This window comes from Cyrtonyx montezumae, unplaced genomic scaffold (assembly GCF_038088225.1).
Source record: "Cyrtonyx montezumae isolate F1298 unplaced genomic scaffold, pur_monq_1.0 scaffold_10, whole genome shotgun sequence".
Lineage (NCBI taxonomy): Eukaryota > Metazoa > Chordata > Aves > Galliformes > Odontophoridae > Cyrtonyx > Cyrtonyx montezumae.
Window position 1 is genome coordinate 47061526 of NW_027071826.1, and position 19033 is coordinate 47080558.

The 19033-nt window shown below is 36.2% G+C and overlaps 1 protein-coding gene across 8 annotated transcripts in view; it reads left to right on the top strand.

Moving 5' to 3' along the window:
- SOX6 (SRY-box transcription factor 6) overlaps positions 1-19033 on the top strand; it is a 361252-nt gene that overhangs the window by 329521 nt on the left and 12698 nt on the right. For 6 of the 8 annotated variants that reach the window (XM_065755272.1, XM_065755275.1, XM_065755267.1 and 3 more), the window contains one exon: positions 16725-16958. In XM_065755272.1, the coding sequence (XP_065611344.1) occupies positions 16725-16958 (234 nt within the window). The remainder of the gene's footprint in view (positions 1-16724; positions 16959-19033) is intronic. The other 2 variants (XM_065755269.1, XM_065755270.1) reach the window with 1 other exon arrangement.

Below are 19033 nucleotides of genomic sequence, written 5' to 3' on the forward strand. Positions count from 1 at the left end.
GTTTCTCAGGGCCTGAATTTAAACTTTAAAAGTCTATACCCTGTAATACATTGCAAGGGAACATGTAGGTAGATAACAAACCCTATCAGTCATTGTACTAATATTAGTCCACTACTGAGCAAAAAATGCCATGTTGCCCCATCACTTTACTACTTCTCCTTATTTAATCTATCTACATGTCTATCTATCTATCTGTCTGTCTATCTATCTATCTATCTATTTATTCATTGTACTTAACAATTTGTGGTTATACCACTGTTCTACAGGAAGAGGTTAAAATAACTCTAATTATTTTCTGTTGATATCCAAACATTGACAAGCTTACAATTTACTTTTGTCTTGGATCAAAAGAAGATAAACTTGTGACTGTGACACATAGGGCTGTTTTAAAATGATTATTGAGATTACAGACAATTTATCTGATAAAAATGCATTCAATGTTTTCTGTATAGAGAAATATTTATCTGAGCACATATTCCTGTTCTTATGACTGTAACCCAAAAATAAAACAGTCTAGATAAGGCCTCACAAATTTTCCTCTCATTTGGAAGTCTGAAAACAGCAGCACATGTGATTACCTTTTCTTTACTGTGCAAGTAGTGATATGCCTTTGATAAAACAGCTTAAAGCCTTGAGTGCCAACTCACATACATTGTCCTTAATGAATCCTCTGTGAACCTAAAGAGCCTAGGATGAAGTACATGTACACAGTGCAATAACATAAATATTAAGATCTGGATGTTCCTGTATTGACCCATCCATACAGAGAAATAGCAACACTACAATTTACTTTAGCAAAATATTCCTACTTATTGGCTTAAAGCTTGTCAGGTGGAACTGAAATGCACTATGAGCACATGCCTTCATGTCTCTGCTTGAACAATTATTTTAAAGTAATTTTTCATAATCAAGCTTTCTAGTCTCTTACATTAAGATAAGATGGTAACTGAAGCTTAGTTCTTTATTATTATAATCATTTTTTCTATTTAATATTTTATCATTTATTTATATATTATTATTATTTAATAATATCAATACATATATTTTTATATATGTGTATATACATATTTTGTAATAGATAATTTCCAATAATTTCCAGATTCTGTGTCGTTGGTTTTTGTTTGTTTGTTTGTTTTGTTTTGTTTTGTTTGTTTGTTCTGGAAAAAAAAAAAGACTTTGGAAATGCACGGACTTTAAAAAGTGCTTGATGACTAATCTTTTATTTATAAACTGCACTGAGAAGGAATTCCCATCCTTCTGCAATATCTCATGTTACAACATCTTGAAGAGTATTTTTTTCTTTAGTTGGGATGAAAGGTTTCAACAGTATACTTACAGATACATACACAGTTACTGGTTCCAAAGTATCTGCCAACTAAGTTTAAATAATTTCCTTCAATTAAACTGTCCTCTTTCTAGTATTATTAATTTAGTATCTTGATAGACCTCCTGATATCAATAGACCCTGTTTTTACTGGATAGTTCACAATGAAACTTTGACATATGTAACCCAAGATACAGTGATGTGTGCCAGCTTAAGGGCAGTGTCTTTCTAGAGCTGGTGGGGTAGCTTGAGGTATGGTGTGTTGCTGCATGGGAAAGAAATATGAGTTGATGAATGGATTCAGATTTCCATACTCCGTTTAGCAGCCAAGAGATGTCTTTGGAAGAGAGATGCTAGGCCAGTACTTTTGCTGGGATGTGAAGAACTCTGGCAGGATTTCAAACTGAGCTGCTCATTTCTCCTCCTAGTTATAGGCGAGGTGAACTTAGACATTAGCTGGATATAAAAAAGACCTTCAAAATATCACCCAAGTTTTGCTTCCTTGGCAAGCTAGCTAGGTGGTGACGCTTCTAATGTGGCATCTCTTAGAGCAGAAGCCTATTGAAAGCAGTCCTGCTGAAATGTCAGCAGTTAAACTGTTGCCTCTCATGTTATGTACCTCGCTACAGGCTCTGTTTGTTTTCAAATATAACAACTTCTTTCCAATTGCCATGAAGATACTATAGATCTTCCTAGGTCTGTTATGTCCCATAGTGTTTTATACATGTTGCCAGTATTTTGCACTTGCGTATGTGTGTCCGTTTCAATACTGGGTTACTAAGGAACTTGACAATTTTTCCTTCAGCCTCAGAGAGTTTTGTTGCATTGTAGTGTGTTGCTGAGCTCACAATCTCAAGTGCATGTCAAAGATTCCTAATGATCATCATCATAACCTTCTAAGACTTGGTATGTTTTACACACCTTCCTTTCTGTTTTATCACTGTTAGTTACTTTTAATCCTTTCTTTACCAGTTTTTGTATATATTATTTGAGTAAAGGCTGCTATAGACATCTTATCTTTTAGATAATGCTTTCCTCTTTATGGTTTCCTTTTTATCTTTATGCAGTCTCATAGAAAATAAAAATTTCCAAAATTTCCAAATACTGGTGGCCAACTTTAGACTTCCATTCTTTTCTCTTCAGATCTATGAGATCCAAATGAATTTGTGACAGGAGTGCATGGCTATATGTCTATCAGATGGTTTACTCCAGTGACCAGAATTTTCAAACTTCAAAACTATGAAATATATTATTTTTAGAAAAGACATATAGAGGGCTTTTTTGAGGGGAAAGGGTACAAAGAAAGTTCCAGAGACAAGGAATTCAAGTTACACTGCTGGCAATAAACTGTGGAGATAACCAGTTTGAACTGCATCCTGATCCCTTGCTGATCTATACCAAGGGAGCCATGGGAGTGCAGTTCCAGAGTTCTACTCCATGTCTACCTGTGTACCTGCATTTCCAAAGGGAACTAAGTGTGCAGAGACATGGTGCATGTCTGTATGATCTCAGCATGCAGCTGAGACAGACAAGATCTGGGAAGTTCTCCTGCGTCTCATAGCTTTGACGCAGCCTTTAAGGTTCAAGTAATTTGTTACGAGAAATATCAGCAAGCTTTTTTGGGTTTATGGAGTGCCTTTGTAATAGTATCTAGCAATGATTTCTGTCTATTCTTTATTACTTATCTATAATGTATGGCAGAGATCTGACTTTGACAGGATCTATGTCACATTTTTCTTTAATTTTAGGAGTGCTTGTGGTATTTGGTTATTGATCAGAATTCGTAACTACATGTGTAATTTTTTAAAACATGAATTATAAGTGCTGTCTGGAAATTCTCTACATTTGACTGTATTAAATTATAAGACATAAATCTGAAAGGACATTGCAGAATGAACACTGGGCCTTATATTTGTCGTCCCTGACCAGCGTGTGAAACATGTTTTAGACTAACGGCAACCAGGTGACCTTTCAGAGATGAATTTGCATATGAAGCTCTATTCACAGCTTATATTACTCTGAGTGATCTAACTGTCACTGGCCTGATAATCATCTATAAGAGTTTTATATTAAGTATGACATAAATCGACATCTCCATTACTTCCTTGGTTACCAGCAGGACTGGGCTAACTATAGTAAAAATCGTGTTCAGACTGTGTACAAAAACACTGCTTCTGACTGTGACAGAGTTTGATGAATAATCCCCAGCTCTTAGAAGTGTATAATTACCTGGAAATCCAAGTTATCATGTTAAAATGTATAATACAATTGTAGTCTGCAAAATTAAAAAACGTGTTTTGAGATTATCATAAATATTTGGCAACTGGTCTGTGAAATTAAAAGCAACCAGTTATAGAGCTAAGCAAGATTTTTTTCTCCAAACCTCATCGTTTTTAAGGAAATGTTACTTCTGTAGGCTGCTTCATAATTTTGAGACTGTCAGGTACTGAAGAATTGCTAATTAGCATGGGCACACTGAGACAGCTTTGAATTTGTCCATAACTAAAGCTCCTCTCTGAACATGACTGACATACTTCAGCTGACCAAAATGTGGTAGAATATAGGCAAGAATCATTGGTCATTGTTAAATTCCAGGAGGAGAAGCCTAAAATATTTAGTTATATTATCTTTGAACCTTCGATGTTCTGAATACATTTTCTTGGTTCATGTCTAAAAAAGAAATTCCTTTCACTGCTGGTGATAGTGCTGCATCTATTGAATCACATACATCTCATGCTTGTGTAACACACTATGTTTAAAGATCCTTCTACTTTTTATGCTTGTGGTGAAATACTATGGAAAATTTGTAGGAAGTATGCTAAGATTTTGCTTTGTAGTTGATAATAATCTGCAGAATAGACTTAATGTTTCTGTTGACAATTACTGATTTTACCTTAACTTAGGTTGCAGTGTAGTTTCCTTCAGCAGTTGTAGGGATTCAGATTGCATCGAGACCTGATCGTCATTCCTGCCAAAGAATTGGATCTGTTTAAATATGGTTTTCTTGATTGGATCCTGGGCTCAGGGCAACGACATCTGAATGTTATTGTTTTGCCTCTGCCTCACTATGTGATTTTGTAAAAGAAATAACTTTTCTATGTCCTGTTTTCCAATATGAAAAAAATAGGTGCATTGTGAAGCCAAATTCACTTTTATAAAGCAACTGGAAACAGATGAAAATGCCATATTAGTGTTAACATTTAGTTCCAAGTTCAGTGTTCAGTTGTGTTTATACATTAGAATCAGGTGCTTACTAGTTAAATATTTGGCCTCACAATATGGGACAATGTACACAGAGCCCTTTTTTTTCTGAGCCCTGTTTTGGTGTTTTCATTTGTTCTGTTTCTTATGTGGTATTCTTTCTGAGTCTGTAAGCTTTGCATAGCAATTGCTGCTTCTTCCTTTGATACTAATCTGCCATAGTGTGTTAAGCAGTGATCCACAATTAGGAGGAATAAGTCCATCCCTGCTAGCTGAGAAAAGAAATAATTTTTAGTAAGGTTGTGGGATCTGTCTGTATGCTTATCTATGTATTTACTTTTCTTGTATTAGACCATTACTTTTCAGAATCTCCAAAAGATCACCTTTGCTATGAACATAGATGCTAGATGTTAAGTCAGTCATTAAGATATATCTTGGAGCCCTCAGCTTGGGCTTGGTACCAGCCCATTTTCTAGTCAACTAAACTTCCCTAATGCCTGTGTCTTCATTAATGCATATGTCCACCCTTTCACTGCTTGCTGTATCCTACTTTGGAGTGCAAGTGCCCTGGTTTAAAGATTGTGTTTGTGTATATAAGAAGCCTTACATGTTTGATCATGGTATCTTTGAACGTTGGTAACAGACTAGTTGTGGTACTAAGCCCTAGCTTAATCTTATTAATATCAATTCCGATATATGCAGGTTTTGGTCTAAACCTGATTTTGGACCTGAACTCAAGCTTGTCATACAGGAGCGTGAGCTCAGCTTTACTTTTATTTCTATTCAGTAATAAGCATAAGAATCTAATTCTGCAGCATTTCAGACAGTACATTTGCTGGCCAGCTTACAAAGTCAAGGATTTGCTCAGTATTGCAGTTACTGCAGTTGCTTTTTTATGTCCATAGATTGCTGTTATTCCCATTCAGATTTGTCTTACCTAGCCACATTGCAAGGCATTTTGTACCACAAGGAAAGACAACGGCAGCTCAAAAGCGAGGGAAATTGAATGAAAGAGAAGGAACGAAATGGTGTTAGGAATCCTCACAGATTTAGCCCATTTTCAGTATGTAGTGAGCTGGTTGGGGGTCACAATGGCAGCAGAGAAGCACTGAACATGAGGAGAGGAATAAGCTAACTGTGGGAACACAGGGAATCTTTCCAATGTAGAGGGTAGATTTTTTAGGTAGAAAAAAAGCCTTCTGAGGACGAAGGAGTAAGCACAAAAAAGAGTAACAGAAGTAGTGCAAGGCTGATAACCTAAGGGTAAGGAGAAGCTGCTGCCTTGTCCAGCCCCCAAAATGTCAATTTGCCAAAACTTAATTTCTCTTGTCCCAGCGGTAGAATGGGAATTGTGACATTGTGTGGATTTTGCAAATCTCTTCAGTTGAAAGCACATCATTTCTTTCTTAAAGGAGTACCTCTATCATACACTTAAATCTCCAACATGCTCACATATGCCCGACAGCAAATAACTGCTTATACAAAAGGACGAGACTGTTCCTTAACTCCAAAGAAGGTTGGCTTTGATTGGCTGAAGAGGTAGGTGAAAGGGAACCATATTTTTGCAGGCAGATCAATCCTGGCAGGCTGCCAACACAGTCCAAACCTGTGAGGTAACTTGTTTAACACCCTCCTATGCAGAGGTGTAAACAGAAGGTAGTACATGCATGACAAAGCATCGCCTACTTTTGTGACAGCGCTTCATAAATACTGGAGGAAAGAATGCCTCTCTACGCCAGTATTTGTCGCACATAAATATTTGTAATAGTTGCCATGGCAGTTGAGAAGGGAAAGATGAAAATCAGAAAACAGTGAAAGCTGTCTGAAAACAAAGAAGTGTTTCCAGAGAGAGTGCAGTAAGCTTAAGCACTGGAATTCTTACTCCTCTGAATTCTTGTTTATAGGTCTTTAAAAAAATCTCTTAAGTATATTAAGTATATTTTTACTATTTAAATTACACTATATTATTACTATCTTGATTAATTAGACCAGATGCTAAAAGGTGGCTTTCATTCATTGTGGTTGCCACTTTTAACACATATGAATCTATTTGATTATGCCTGAAATTTCAGTGATACGCTCATATTTTGTCAGAATAACTCAAAACAGATCAGGAATCTGCGATAAAGGCACAGAATTTCAGTTGTCTTGGATGAGGTTCAGTACCTCAGCCCTGGAGTAACTCAATGTCTGCACAAGGAATAGGAATAAGACCTTCCATTGTTATGAACCATCCCATCAGTTTTCTGATGGTAACTGCTTTATGAATCTCGTTGCCAGCGTCCCCATAACATTTTACAGAGGGAACTCCCACTCTAAGTACTGAAAAATCTGAGCTGAGGGTGTGTGGACTGATTTTTCCTATTGCATTGAAACCTACTCCTCTCAAGACACTAATATTAAACATGTAGTATGCTTCTCACTTTCAGCATAATAAATCTGGATGTTCTCTGCGAATGTTACCTTTTGATTTTCAACTGTCTGAGGTATTTTTTCCTACTGCTAAACATCATGCTTTTTCCTTTGCCTTTTCTGTGTTACAGTAATTGATTCTTTTAGAATAGTGCTTTATTTTAAAAATTCTAATTATAACTTCTAATGTTGTACAACCACCGTTCCAATATCCACTTTTATTCAGGGGTGCCCATTACCGCAGATAAAGTTAAAGCTTGTCACAATTTCCATTATATAGTAAAATATTTTTTTCAGAAATTTAGAGCAAAGCTGTAAAAAGTAACTGGGGGCTGCAGTTTTACACATAAAATCTTTGCCCATGAGAAAATTATTGTCACAAATGCTGAAAGCATCTGTCAGTTTGCATAGCTACTTTCAAGTGGAGTGAATGAAAAATTAAATATAGTTCAGTGGTTTAAAACATTTTTTCACACTCTGAAGTCCGTGTACAGCCACCACAGGTGTCAAAAAACCCATGGTCCTGAATCTTCTTATAACTCTGTACATATCTTTGTTTTGCCCCATTATCAAAAAAGGAGGTTGAAGCTTCTTAAAAGAATAGGAAATTTTCGGGTACAAGTTGATTTTCGTCTGATGGTGAAATCCTTTGTTGCGCTCTACAGAAGAGGGGTGAATCTTGCCCCTTTTACTTATCTCCTTGAATAAAGAAGCAGGGCAGGGATTTTAATACATTAAGGAAGGAGCACTGTACAATTTCCAGACAAGTTCTCTTCTCATTACAACTCTCTGTTTTTCTAAATTTAACATGTGTGCCATTTTCTCCTCCGAAACCTTAGTATCTCAGCAATAGAAAAATGTTCAAAAAATCTGCTTTTCTTCCAGACAGACATGGCAAATATCTAAGCAAGTTTTTTTTCTATAAAACTAAGTAGCAAGGGGACAATATTTTCTTCATTTGTAGTTTAATTTTAAAGAATTGGTGATCCAAAATGTTTGTGGGGTAAGCATTGCAGTACCTTCACAGCTTCTGTAAATATTAAATGATTATGTTTACGATCGGGTAGCTATAGTTTCACAGGAAGTGCAGCTTTTCTAAAAGGTCATTTGTAATTTTTTATTTAAGTCCCTATTTCATGGCAAATCCCCCATTTTTTTTTTTCTAATCCAAATCAGATAAATGTGGCAACATATTTGGACATGCCTAGTTTGTAAAAAAACATCTTGGCTTCACTTCCAAATCCCAAATATGCAGGTGCAGAATATTTGAAAAATTAGCCTTAAGAGTTTTTTCTAACATTTGTTATTACTTGTGAAATTACAGCTCCTTTTATCATGCTGCTTTTGCTTCTCTTCCTTTGTGATATATTATTTACTAATTATATTATTAATTATTATAATTTCAGCACTTCACGTGAAAGGCAAGAAGGAATGGCATATGCATACCCAAGCCCTAGGTCCTCACAATCTAATTACTGACATGATATGACAAGTGAGAACAGCAAACACAGGTGGAAGGGAATTAGTTGTATTGATACAAAGAATGATGTTGCATATGCTGGAAGGTGCCAAACTCAATTACAGATTTAACCCAGGATATGGGCCACAATTGCAGTGATTTCAGCACACGTTAAAACTTTTTGCAAAGTTTTCTGTATTTCACAAATATCACATGATTTGTATAGCTCTGTCTCAATGTTCAACATAAATCCATTTTAAAAATCATGTTGTACCTAAGCTATTGAAATCCATGGTTTTGCTACAAAGCAGCAAGCAAAACTTGCTTGCTGTTCATTAACAGTGTTCAGCCACACCTTGAACAATGCATCCATCAACTATGAAGTCAGGCTGCCTTTTCCTCTGTAGTGAATTCCTGTCTGTCACTTCTCCATCTTAAAACAAAATGAGGCATTGACTGAAATATGAATGGATCTTGTCCCATGGCCCTTGTTCAGGCAGGATTTTCTTTAAAACTGTTAGGGATGTCTGAAGATTGAAAAATTAATCCCTGTGTTTTAGAATCAATGTCATGTTTTCTAGATGTTCTAGGTGACATTGCAGTGTCAGGAGAAATTTGAAATTATGTAGGTAACAGCTCCACTGGCAGTAAATCCACTGCTCTTATGAGAAGGTGTCAGTGTTAAACAGGTCATTCTTCTTTGTACTGTTTCAACTTTGGCAATAACAATTTGCTGCGTCAGTAGATGTTTTTTTTTTTTTTAAGACACATAATGATAATTATTAGCAGTATTTCTCATGCAAGTTTTGTCCCTTTTTATCTTTCTAAGGAACTTTACTTTCCTCACCAGAGTACAGAAAGAAATATCAGAGGGAAACAAGACTTGTGTTGGTGGGAATGTTAACTGTAGCTAGTCCTGATGACTGGCAATCCTGTACTTCTGATGTCATTATTTAGGCTGAATAACCTTGAACTTACATGTGTTTCACTTTTTTTTTTCTTCTGTCAATAATATCTATTGTTAGCATTTAATTAATTATCCGTGAAGGCTCTTGAAGTCTGCAAGTGGCACATGATTGAAAAATGTTATGACACTTACATTCCTCCCTAAATCTGTTAGTAAAGGTTGCTGCTTCATCCTGGTTTCATGGATCTCCAGAGAATAAATTCTCACACTTTTGTGAAGCACAAGAGCACAAGTGGGACTCTGTTGACCATTGAGGGCTTTTAGGTCAGTCCTTTTGCACTAATTGTGTTAATATTCCATGAAATTTAAGATTTTTTCATTGTTTCAGCTGTACTCTCCTTGATTTCCATAAGGATTAATTTTACCATCAAATGTGGTCAAGAAATCTAAACTGTTTGTGTAAGCCATCAAGAAAATAGTTGCATTTAGTGGCCTTGATTCATTTAAATAACATAGATTTGGGCATGGCTGGCTGCACAGCATGAATGTGATAATAGCTTGTTTAGAAATATTGTTTCAGCCCTTAATACGACCCAAGTAACAGTTGAGCTTTGAGCACTGGTGAGTGAGCTGCTGCTGGTATGCCAAGAGCATTTGATTTGATTTTACACCCAGAATGTATTTCACTATTAATTTTAGCTCCAGAGTTTCAAATGGGGGAAGACATACATGCAGGTTGTGAGGGTGGCTGTGAAAACTGTTGCTGTGTTTTAACTGAGATTAAGAATTTTGCTTGCATATGTAGAACAAATGTACTAAAAAAGTAAACTCACTGTCACCAAAACTGAAAACAAGGCACTTTGGAAAATATATGCTGATATATAACTGGGTAGAATTTCCTTCATTTTGCAAAGCCACGAGCCACATGCATCAGCTCACCGCAAAGTCATTAGGTCTTTTTAAACTCAGATGAAAAACATTAACAAATACCACAAAAGGCTTTAGTATGGCCCCTTTGTTCATTCACATATGGCAGTTTATAACTCCTGCACCACTTGGGTCGTGTGTTTGTTTAAGCTGCCTCCATCAGGCCAGCCCTGAAAGAACAAAAGACATCTTGAGCGATCCTAAGCAGGAAATGGGCTAATCTAAACATGGTTTGTGACACTATAAGTAGAATAGAAAGGGGAGGGATTGATTAGTCATTAATGTCCAATTGACTCCATATGGATGTTGCAATAATAAGGCCTTTTTCAGTGCAGTAGCAGAGTTATTGAATTAGAGGTTTATGTTTCCTCAGAGCTGACCTTAGGGAATTCCCTCTTGGTTCTTCTTGTTGATATTTTAAAGAGAATGGAGGCTCTTAACAGGAAAAATAGAAGCCTTATCGTAACTGAGTGTTACATGAATGTAGCTAACCTCTGCTACAGTATATTCTCAACTTTTAGTATTTGCTGAGCATAATTCAGAAACTTTATAGGTGAAATATTTTAGAGCCTATTTAAATATTGTACTATTTCATGTATCACTCATGCATTTCTCAGTTTTCATCTCCTCCTTATTCACTGACATGCAGCTTATTAGACATTTTGGACAATCAAATTTCAGCTGAATAATCTTTGTTTAGCATTTGGAATGAAAGCAGCTTGATGAACAGACACTTCCCTGCAGAATATTTGAGTCTGTATGACTACAGGCATCCCTGCTGGGCAGCTAGTCATGTTACCACATGGGTGTTAGTTTTGCACAGTGATGACAAGACATGCCAGTAACGACAATAGTTCATGAGATACCCATTTATTTTTTCTCTTTATATTAATACAGAATCAGAAAGTCTTAGGAACTTGGGTGTGTGTAAAAAAAAACAAAAACAACAAAACAAACAAACAAAAAAACCCCGAACCCATTTGATGCAGGCAAGGGACTAAACAAATATAAAAGGTACACTAGCTCTGTTACAAGTCTTAGATTACAGTGAAATAGTAATTCGTCTAACTTGGAAAAAGCTCTGAGCTTAACAGCTCAAAATATATATATATGTTATTAATCTTGCATTCTAGGCTTTCCAAAGCATTTAATGTGTGTGTGTCATTCTTTTCAACACAGATTTGCATTTTTCTATTTGATTTGAAATACTGCTGTAGCTTTCAGAAAGGCTCAATTTGTCTGCCTGCTTGCAAAGAGCTGGAAAGGGGGACTGCTGAGCCAGGTTTTCATGCTTCCCGATCTTACTGCATTTCCATGTTCATGAGTAATTCAACTCTAGTAGCAAAAGAGTGTCTCTTAATTGCATGTTCATTAGGTTTTAGTTTCTGACATATAAGCTGCTAGCAGTGCTAGTTTTATTACTACAGACAGAGCCAGATATTTTGAAGACAGAATCATAGAATGGTATGAGTTGGATGGGACCTTTACAATCATGTAGTTCCAACCTCCCTCCTATAGGCAGGGACACCTCTCTAGAGCAGGTTGCTGAAAGTCCCACCAGACCAGCCTTGAATGCTTTCAGGGAGGAGACATTTGCAACCTCGCTGCGCAACCTGTTCCAGTGTCTCTTCACCCTCACAGTAAAGGATTTCTTCCTGACATCTAGTCTAAATCTACACTCTTCCAGTTTAAAACCACTTACCCTCATCCTGTTGCTACCTGTCTTATAAAAGTCTCCCTCCCCAGCTTCCCTGAAGGCTCCCTTCATGTATTGGTAGGCTGCTATAAGGTCTCCTTGGAGCCTTCTCTTCTCCAGGTTGAAAAGCCTCAACTCTCTCAGCCTGTCCACATAGTGGAGGTGCTCCAGCCCTCTGATGATCATCTTCGTGGCCCTTCTCTAAACATGCTCCAACAAATCCATGTCTTTCTCATGCTGGGAGCCCCAGAACTGAATGCACTACTCCGTATGGGATCTCATGGGAGTGTAGTAGAGGGGCAGATTCACCTTCCTCGACCTGCTGGTCACACTTCTCTTGATGAAACCCAAGATATGATTGGACTTCTTCGCTGCAAGCGCACACAGCTGGCTCATACAAAATCTTTCCTCAGTTGACACTCCTAAATCCTTCTCCTCAGGGCTGCTCTTGAGCCATTCTATGCCCAACTGATCATGATGAGTTCTTTCCAAAGTAGACAAAAATATCAACTCAGCTTATGAATAACTGATGATATGAGCTCTACTGCTAACTTTCACATTAGGAACCTAGGAAGACTGTCTTTATTCCTGTATATCCTATCTGGATATATATATTTATGGAAGATGGTATGCACTATATTCTCTAGAGTAGCCAAGTCTTCATTATATGAGGGAATTCAAAGGAAATGTGTCATTTCAAATATGAATCATTGGCCAGAGTGTGAAGAGTAATTAAAGAATAACAGGGGGACTGATAAAACTCCCCCTCTCTTTGCTGTCACTTCTTTTCTCATTCTTTCTTAATCTTTTTCTCAACCTCTTTTGCTCCTCTCTGTCATAGCAATCATGATTTGTGTTCTGGTAAGAAGTAAAGGTTGGATCTGAGGATTTGTTTTAGCAGATGACATATAAAATCCCATCCCATTAAATACATGAGGATAAAAACTTATGTGGCCAACATTTCAGGGAAATGGTGCCTGTCATAAGTTCTTGTTACTTTTTACTAGGTGAGAAACTAAGATAAATGCAGGAAATAATAAATAAATAATGTATCAATTGTTACTATATGTTTATTAGAATTTCTTTCATGGAAAATGTTTGTCTTTTCCTTGTGGATGGGCAGATTCCTTTCTCTTTCAAAAGCCTGTAAGTTCTTGCCTATTCATCAGAGAACAATCAGACTCTTTTGGAAGAAAAATATTGTTTGAAATCACTTTAATGAAGCTGTAACATTCTTAGATTCATTCTGTGCTGTTCTTTGGCCCAATGTTGTCCCCAGATGCTAGTCAGGAATCCAGCTCCCACAGTGGAGTTGATTGCCATATACCCACAAAAAATGATCATTCTCGTCTAATCTGATTTTAGCTTTAAATCATCTAAGTCACAAGTTGAGTAAATGCAAGGGAGCTAGGAAGCAAGGCAGTCCACACCCTTGGAAGCTAAAAGTGTCACTCTGAGGATAGCTTAAGCCTTTAGGCCAAAGTGTAGATTTCTTTGCCAACTAAGCCATTAGGGCAGCCAAACTGTACTGCTTTTGCAATAACTTTGAGTTCTGACCAAGCTCTCAATTCTGAAAACTACGTTCTTCTTCCACAATTGCAGTATGAATTGCAGAACTATTAGACTGATCATCAGTTGCCATAGAAAGACAATTACCAGTGTTGTCCTCTCTTCTCACCCTTCATCTGTACTACGTTCTTTATTTTATCTAATGTTTTGGGATTATTATTTATCAACTTTCTCAGAAAATATTTTCAAAAAGAGCAGGTGTGAAACGCATTCAACATTATATTCATATATACCTTTTTTTTTTTTTTCAGAAATCTCAGGCATCTCTGTCTCTGTCAGTACTATCACTACTACAGCAGGGAAAAAAAAACATACTTTGTAATATCTGTTTAAATTGTTTATATAGGATATGATGCTTTTAAATATCTGAATGACAGGATGAAGTACGTAAGAACAACTGTGCAGTTTAAAAACTTATTTTTTTTCTGTGTTTCAACTTGAAAGAACTCCCTCAGCATATGTACTTTTTATGTCATTAGTGCCTCATTTCTAACCTTAGAAGATACTGAGAATTTCTGGCTCCCCACATGGAATCGCATGCTAACAAAAGTATTTTCTTATAATGCTTTACAAGCTGAATATAATTCTCTAGCTTTGAGGTACTTAGAAGAACACAGAGATTACACTACTTTAGTTATTTGCAGAAATTCATTTTGCAGATGCTTTTGTGACGGCCTATGGGTCAACATGCAAATATTCCCCCAGAGATCAAGCATAAAGAACATCAACTTTTTGGCTGCTTTTTCAAATCCTTCAAGTACGGACTTGCTTAAAGCAGATGCAGCCAGAGTTTCTTGGCCTTCTTGGGATGATTGTAATTTATTACTTTAAGTAAGAATTGTTTTCTTACATAACCTTTCGCTGAAAATAGATTGCTTATGTGCTTTTTTCTTCCTACCTAAATCATATCCAGATTAAAAAATCAGCCTGTAATCTACTAGCAAAAGTGCTCTGTGCCTCCAATTAATAGGTTACGTCAAAACTCTGTGACCAAGGGCTAAAGACAAACTCCTGTGCCACAGTGAATAAATACCTTTCAGAAAGTCAAAGATGGAAAATTATCCTACAAGTTCAAATATGTCTTCTTTGTTATAGAATATAGAATTAGAATAGCTGAACAGTAAATGAAATTTTAATTAAAAATAATTATTTTGATAACAACTTCCTAATTTGCCCACATAATGTTTTAAAATATTACAGTATTTTGTTTTAGAAATGGAATTTCTAGTATGTGATACACTTAATCTTTCTCAAATTATGTTGTTATTTATCTCAATAGAAGTTTCAGTGTTGACTTGCATGTTTGTAACCTATTATAGTTTCACAATAAGTAGACGCTCTCTTAAAAGATGAAATCATGTTGCAAGCCTTCTGACAAAAATGGACAAAGCATCATGAACTGCACACACCCCTGCAATGGTCATACATGTGAATCCAGCCCTTCTGTCACTCAAAGAAAAACTAGCATTCCTTTCTGCAGTAAAAAACTGACTGCATTTGTAGCCCCCTGTAAGCGCTGAACACTTCTTGCATGGTACTTACCTTAGAATAGTATTAAAATAGTTTTGCTTCTTCCATTTGCCACAGACTTGCCTTCCTTTATATGCACGCACATTAGTATACAAATTGCCAAATTGGTGTCAGTTATAAAGTAATGGCACTGGAGGCATCATAAATTACTGTGGTGATCCTCAGGAGAAGACATTGCTGTATATGAATGAGTGTTTTGCTCTCAGAGTAATGTATGTCTTCATCTGGCCCAGTAGTCAGCATATTGCCCTGCATTGATGGATACAGTCAGCTTGAAATGACACTACATTTCACTGCACAATAAACATGGTTGTCAACACCATGTAAAGCAGAATGAATTTATCCTATATGGTCAGTGCATTTTAAATTAAATTAATGTACTGTGGACCTGGTGGCAAAAAGGTTGTGTATTAGTCATGCTTCCAGTATTTTAGCACTTTTTTTTTCATGTAAATGTACCTCCTATACAGAAAGTTTTAAATGATGTGTCTAAGATAAAGCGTTTCTAAAGTAAATTTAGTAAATTAGTTTTTGTACAGTTAAAATCTTTTGAGTCAGTCACTTAGTACTTAGTGTAAATAACTAACTTTTTTTTGCAAACATGAAATAAATGTCTGAGGCTGCAATAGTTCGCACAAAAAAACCAAAACCAAACAAAAACAAAGAGATCTATTGCTGTGCTAATTTGCTATTAATTACCTTGCTTTTCAAGTAATTGAATTATTGACCAGTTTGATGAGGCCTAAGATTACATATGTTACCTTCCCATTGTAGGAAAGGCCTTTTTGCCTTTCTGTTGTAGTGAAGATCTAGCTCTATAAACATGTTTTAACATGATGCAAAATTTTTCTGGGAAAATCAGGCCTTATCTAGACTGTTAGCTCTTTCTTATGTATTAACTAGTCTTGCAGCTGATACTCAGTCCTGTGAACTCTGAATTTCTTAGGATACTTTGCTGCCAAAGCAGCCAAGCAACAGGACTGGCTGCATTCAGAAACGCAACTACAGTTTGCATGCACAAGCTGATCTGTGGGTAGGTAGCTGCAGAACACTGAGGTACAGTGTGGAACTACACATGGAGAAGCTGGAGTGCTCATCACCCATTCCTGAAGCTTTGCCATATGTGTGGTGTACCTGTTGAAGGCAGCAAGCTTTCTGACATAAATGTGATACAATGTTCTGTGGCACATTTAAATTTGACTGAAGCAGATGTGACTTAAAGACATTCAGCTCCAAACGTGATCAGACCCATTCAACTAGTAGCTTGCATCTCAGTGTACTATATAATTTATTTTATGAAACGTGTGACGTGCTTCTTTGCTCAAGCAGCAGTCATTGTAAGCGACTTGTGTGAACAGGTCTGCATCAGTTTGGATTCGCAGGTGTAACTTTTATGTGAGTTTTGTTGAGCATTCAGAACATGTATGCTATGTTAAGGTCCCAAACTGAAACTTTTTCAAACTTCACATCTAGGGAGGTAATAGCGTAATCTGTTTTCTCATTCAGGTGTTGATGGGTGAGTCTGAGTTGTTACAAGTAAAATCACTGGACATCCTTTCTCTGTCTCCCTCTCTCATAGATCTGGCAGCAGAGAGAGAAAGAGAATGAGGCTAAAATAAACACAGCACTGAAAGCACTTGCGTAATCCACATAATAATGTTTTGCATCCATCTTGTTTCTTCCTGCCCTGACATTACAGGAAGTAAAGCAATGAATGGCTCTGCAGCTAAACTACAGCAGTATTATTGTTGGCCAACAGGAGGTGCCACTGTGGCTGAAGCTCGAGTCTACCGGGATTCGCGGGGTCGAGCCAGTAGTGAACCGCACATCAAACGACCAATGAATGCTTTCATGGTTTGGGCAAAGGATGAACGTCGAAAAATTCTCCAAGCTTTCCCTGACATGCACAACTCCAACATTAGCAAAATCCTAGGTAAGTGCAAGACAGTGAACAACTTGTGACTGTGTGTGAACCACATTTAAGGAAAACTGAATGCTGTGCTATAGCAGAGTGAATTGGCAGAAGTTAGTTTCTTCTGGAGATGCAAAATGACGAGGTTATTTGTGTCAATCAAATCAAAACTCAAGTGTTGTTTTCATTCCTTTCCTTTTTCGTTTTAACACTGACCCTAAATTCAGTTTATTTTTAACAACAGGCTAATAACATGCTTTTAACTTTTCTGGAATAAATACTGGGGAAAAAAAAAAAAAAGAGAAAGAAAAAGAGATTAAAGAACAAAATTACGATGGAAGGTTAATGTCAGGCAGTGCAGTATCAAGAAACCTGGCACAGTTTGAACATGTAGAGGTATACCTTCTAAAATGCAAAATATTAGTTATGTTCAAATAGCTATGGTGTCCCTGACTATAGCAGGGGGGTTGGAACTAGATGATCTTAAAGGTCCCTTCCAACCCAAACCATTCTATGATTCTAAGCATGTGCATCACACAACTAAAATATTACTTAATCAAAATATGCTGTTGTTAATATTTAATTTGTATAGACTGGGGCAATTGGGGAATACACTGTGGAATAAATTCTCATTTTTGAGAAATTTTGATTTGCTTTTAAAGACCTCTCTAGAGAATTAGAAACATACGTGAGAATGAGTGGTGAAACATGAAAACTTATATTTACTTTGAGTCTTTGAAGTTGAAGACAGATTGTAAATGTAACTCATAATAAATAAAAGTAAAAATCAAATTTCATCTGTAATCATTTTATTGTAAACTTTGAGTTCAAATACATTCTTATCCAAGTTAGTTACAGAGGCAAGCATATATAGAAATAAATGTTACTTTGTCTTAAAACTTTCAAAATCTTACTTCGTAGTTCTCATATTTTTGTCTACCATATTAGTAAGTTATATGAATAGCCTTTCAGTTTTGTATAAAACCTGCACTGTTTCAGTGTTGGCAGCTGTAGGGAATCTATATTATTTGTGTGCATTCTGTGAAAAAACTATTAGGAATATAGTAACTGTATTCATTAAAATGTAAACTTTGAGCATAAATATTTCAGAAGTGCCAGCAACTGAGTGTTTGTTAACCGTGGAATTAACCTGTCATTATTTTCTCTGCCACAAATAACTCTATGTCCATATAATATCTGCACAACTTTTCCAGAACAATAAGAAAAAACTTGGAATATTAGAACTGACGCAGAGTATGGCTGCTATGGATAATGTTTATAATATAAAACTTTTCCATGAAAAATCTTGGTAAAAGAATAGCTTCCACCCACGTTTAACACAGCTGTAATCATTTTATCCATCTAAAAGACACAAGAAAAGCTACTTTCTGCCTTTTTTATCCGATAAAAAGAAACAACAACCCACTTCTATTCAAATGTTTAGATAGCTTCTTATAAACAGTATGAAAGAGCAGAATTCTTTTTCCTCTTCCTGTGAACATTGTATTATATTTTTTATTTTTTATTGGTGCAGCTTTCAATGAAAGTTTACAGTACTTAAAGTGGGATAATGAATTACAAATATGCCTTAATGTTTGTTAAGAAAATCAAGCGTAACAATTCAAAAGTAGTCTTTTCCACTTATAACATGTGGTTGGAAGATTATAGCAGAAGATTATTAAATTTAAGACAGACAGAAAGCAGGGGATTTTTTCATATTATTCTTGAATCTGTAAGGTTTTTATATTTTATCCTGCTGAATACAAAGGTATTAATATCTGTTAGTAGGAGGGTATAGCCCACATCTCCATAAAGCTAGCAAATCAAGTATCCCCAGGCAATGTGTTAAGTCTTAAAAGTTTGATTGTCGATCTCACAGAGCCGTAGTACTGTGCATCCTAATACAAAGGTATATTTTTTCATGCACTAATGCTCACATTATTAAATAATATTCAAAATATCTGTTCTGTAGCATGAGGATGAGATTTTGAGAAGTAACTATTGATTTTAAGTACACCTATTAAATAAAGAATTATATATGTTAGGTTTGCAGCAATATCTGAAAGTCAAGGCTCTTTTAAGATGTCTCTTAAAAT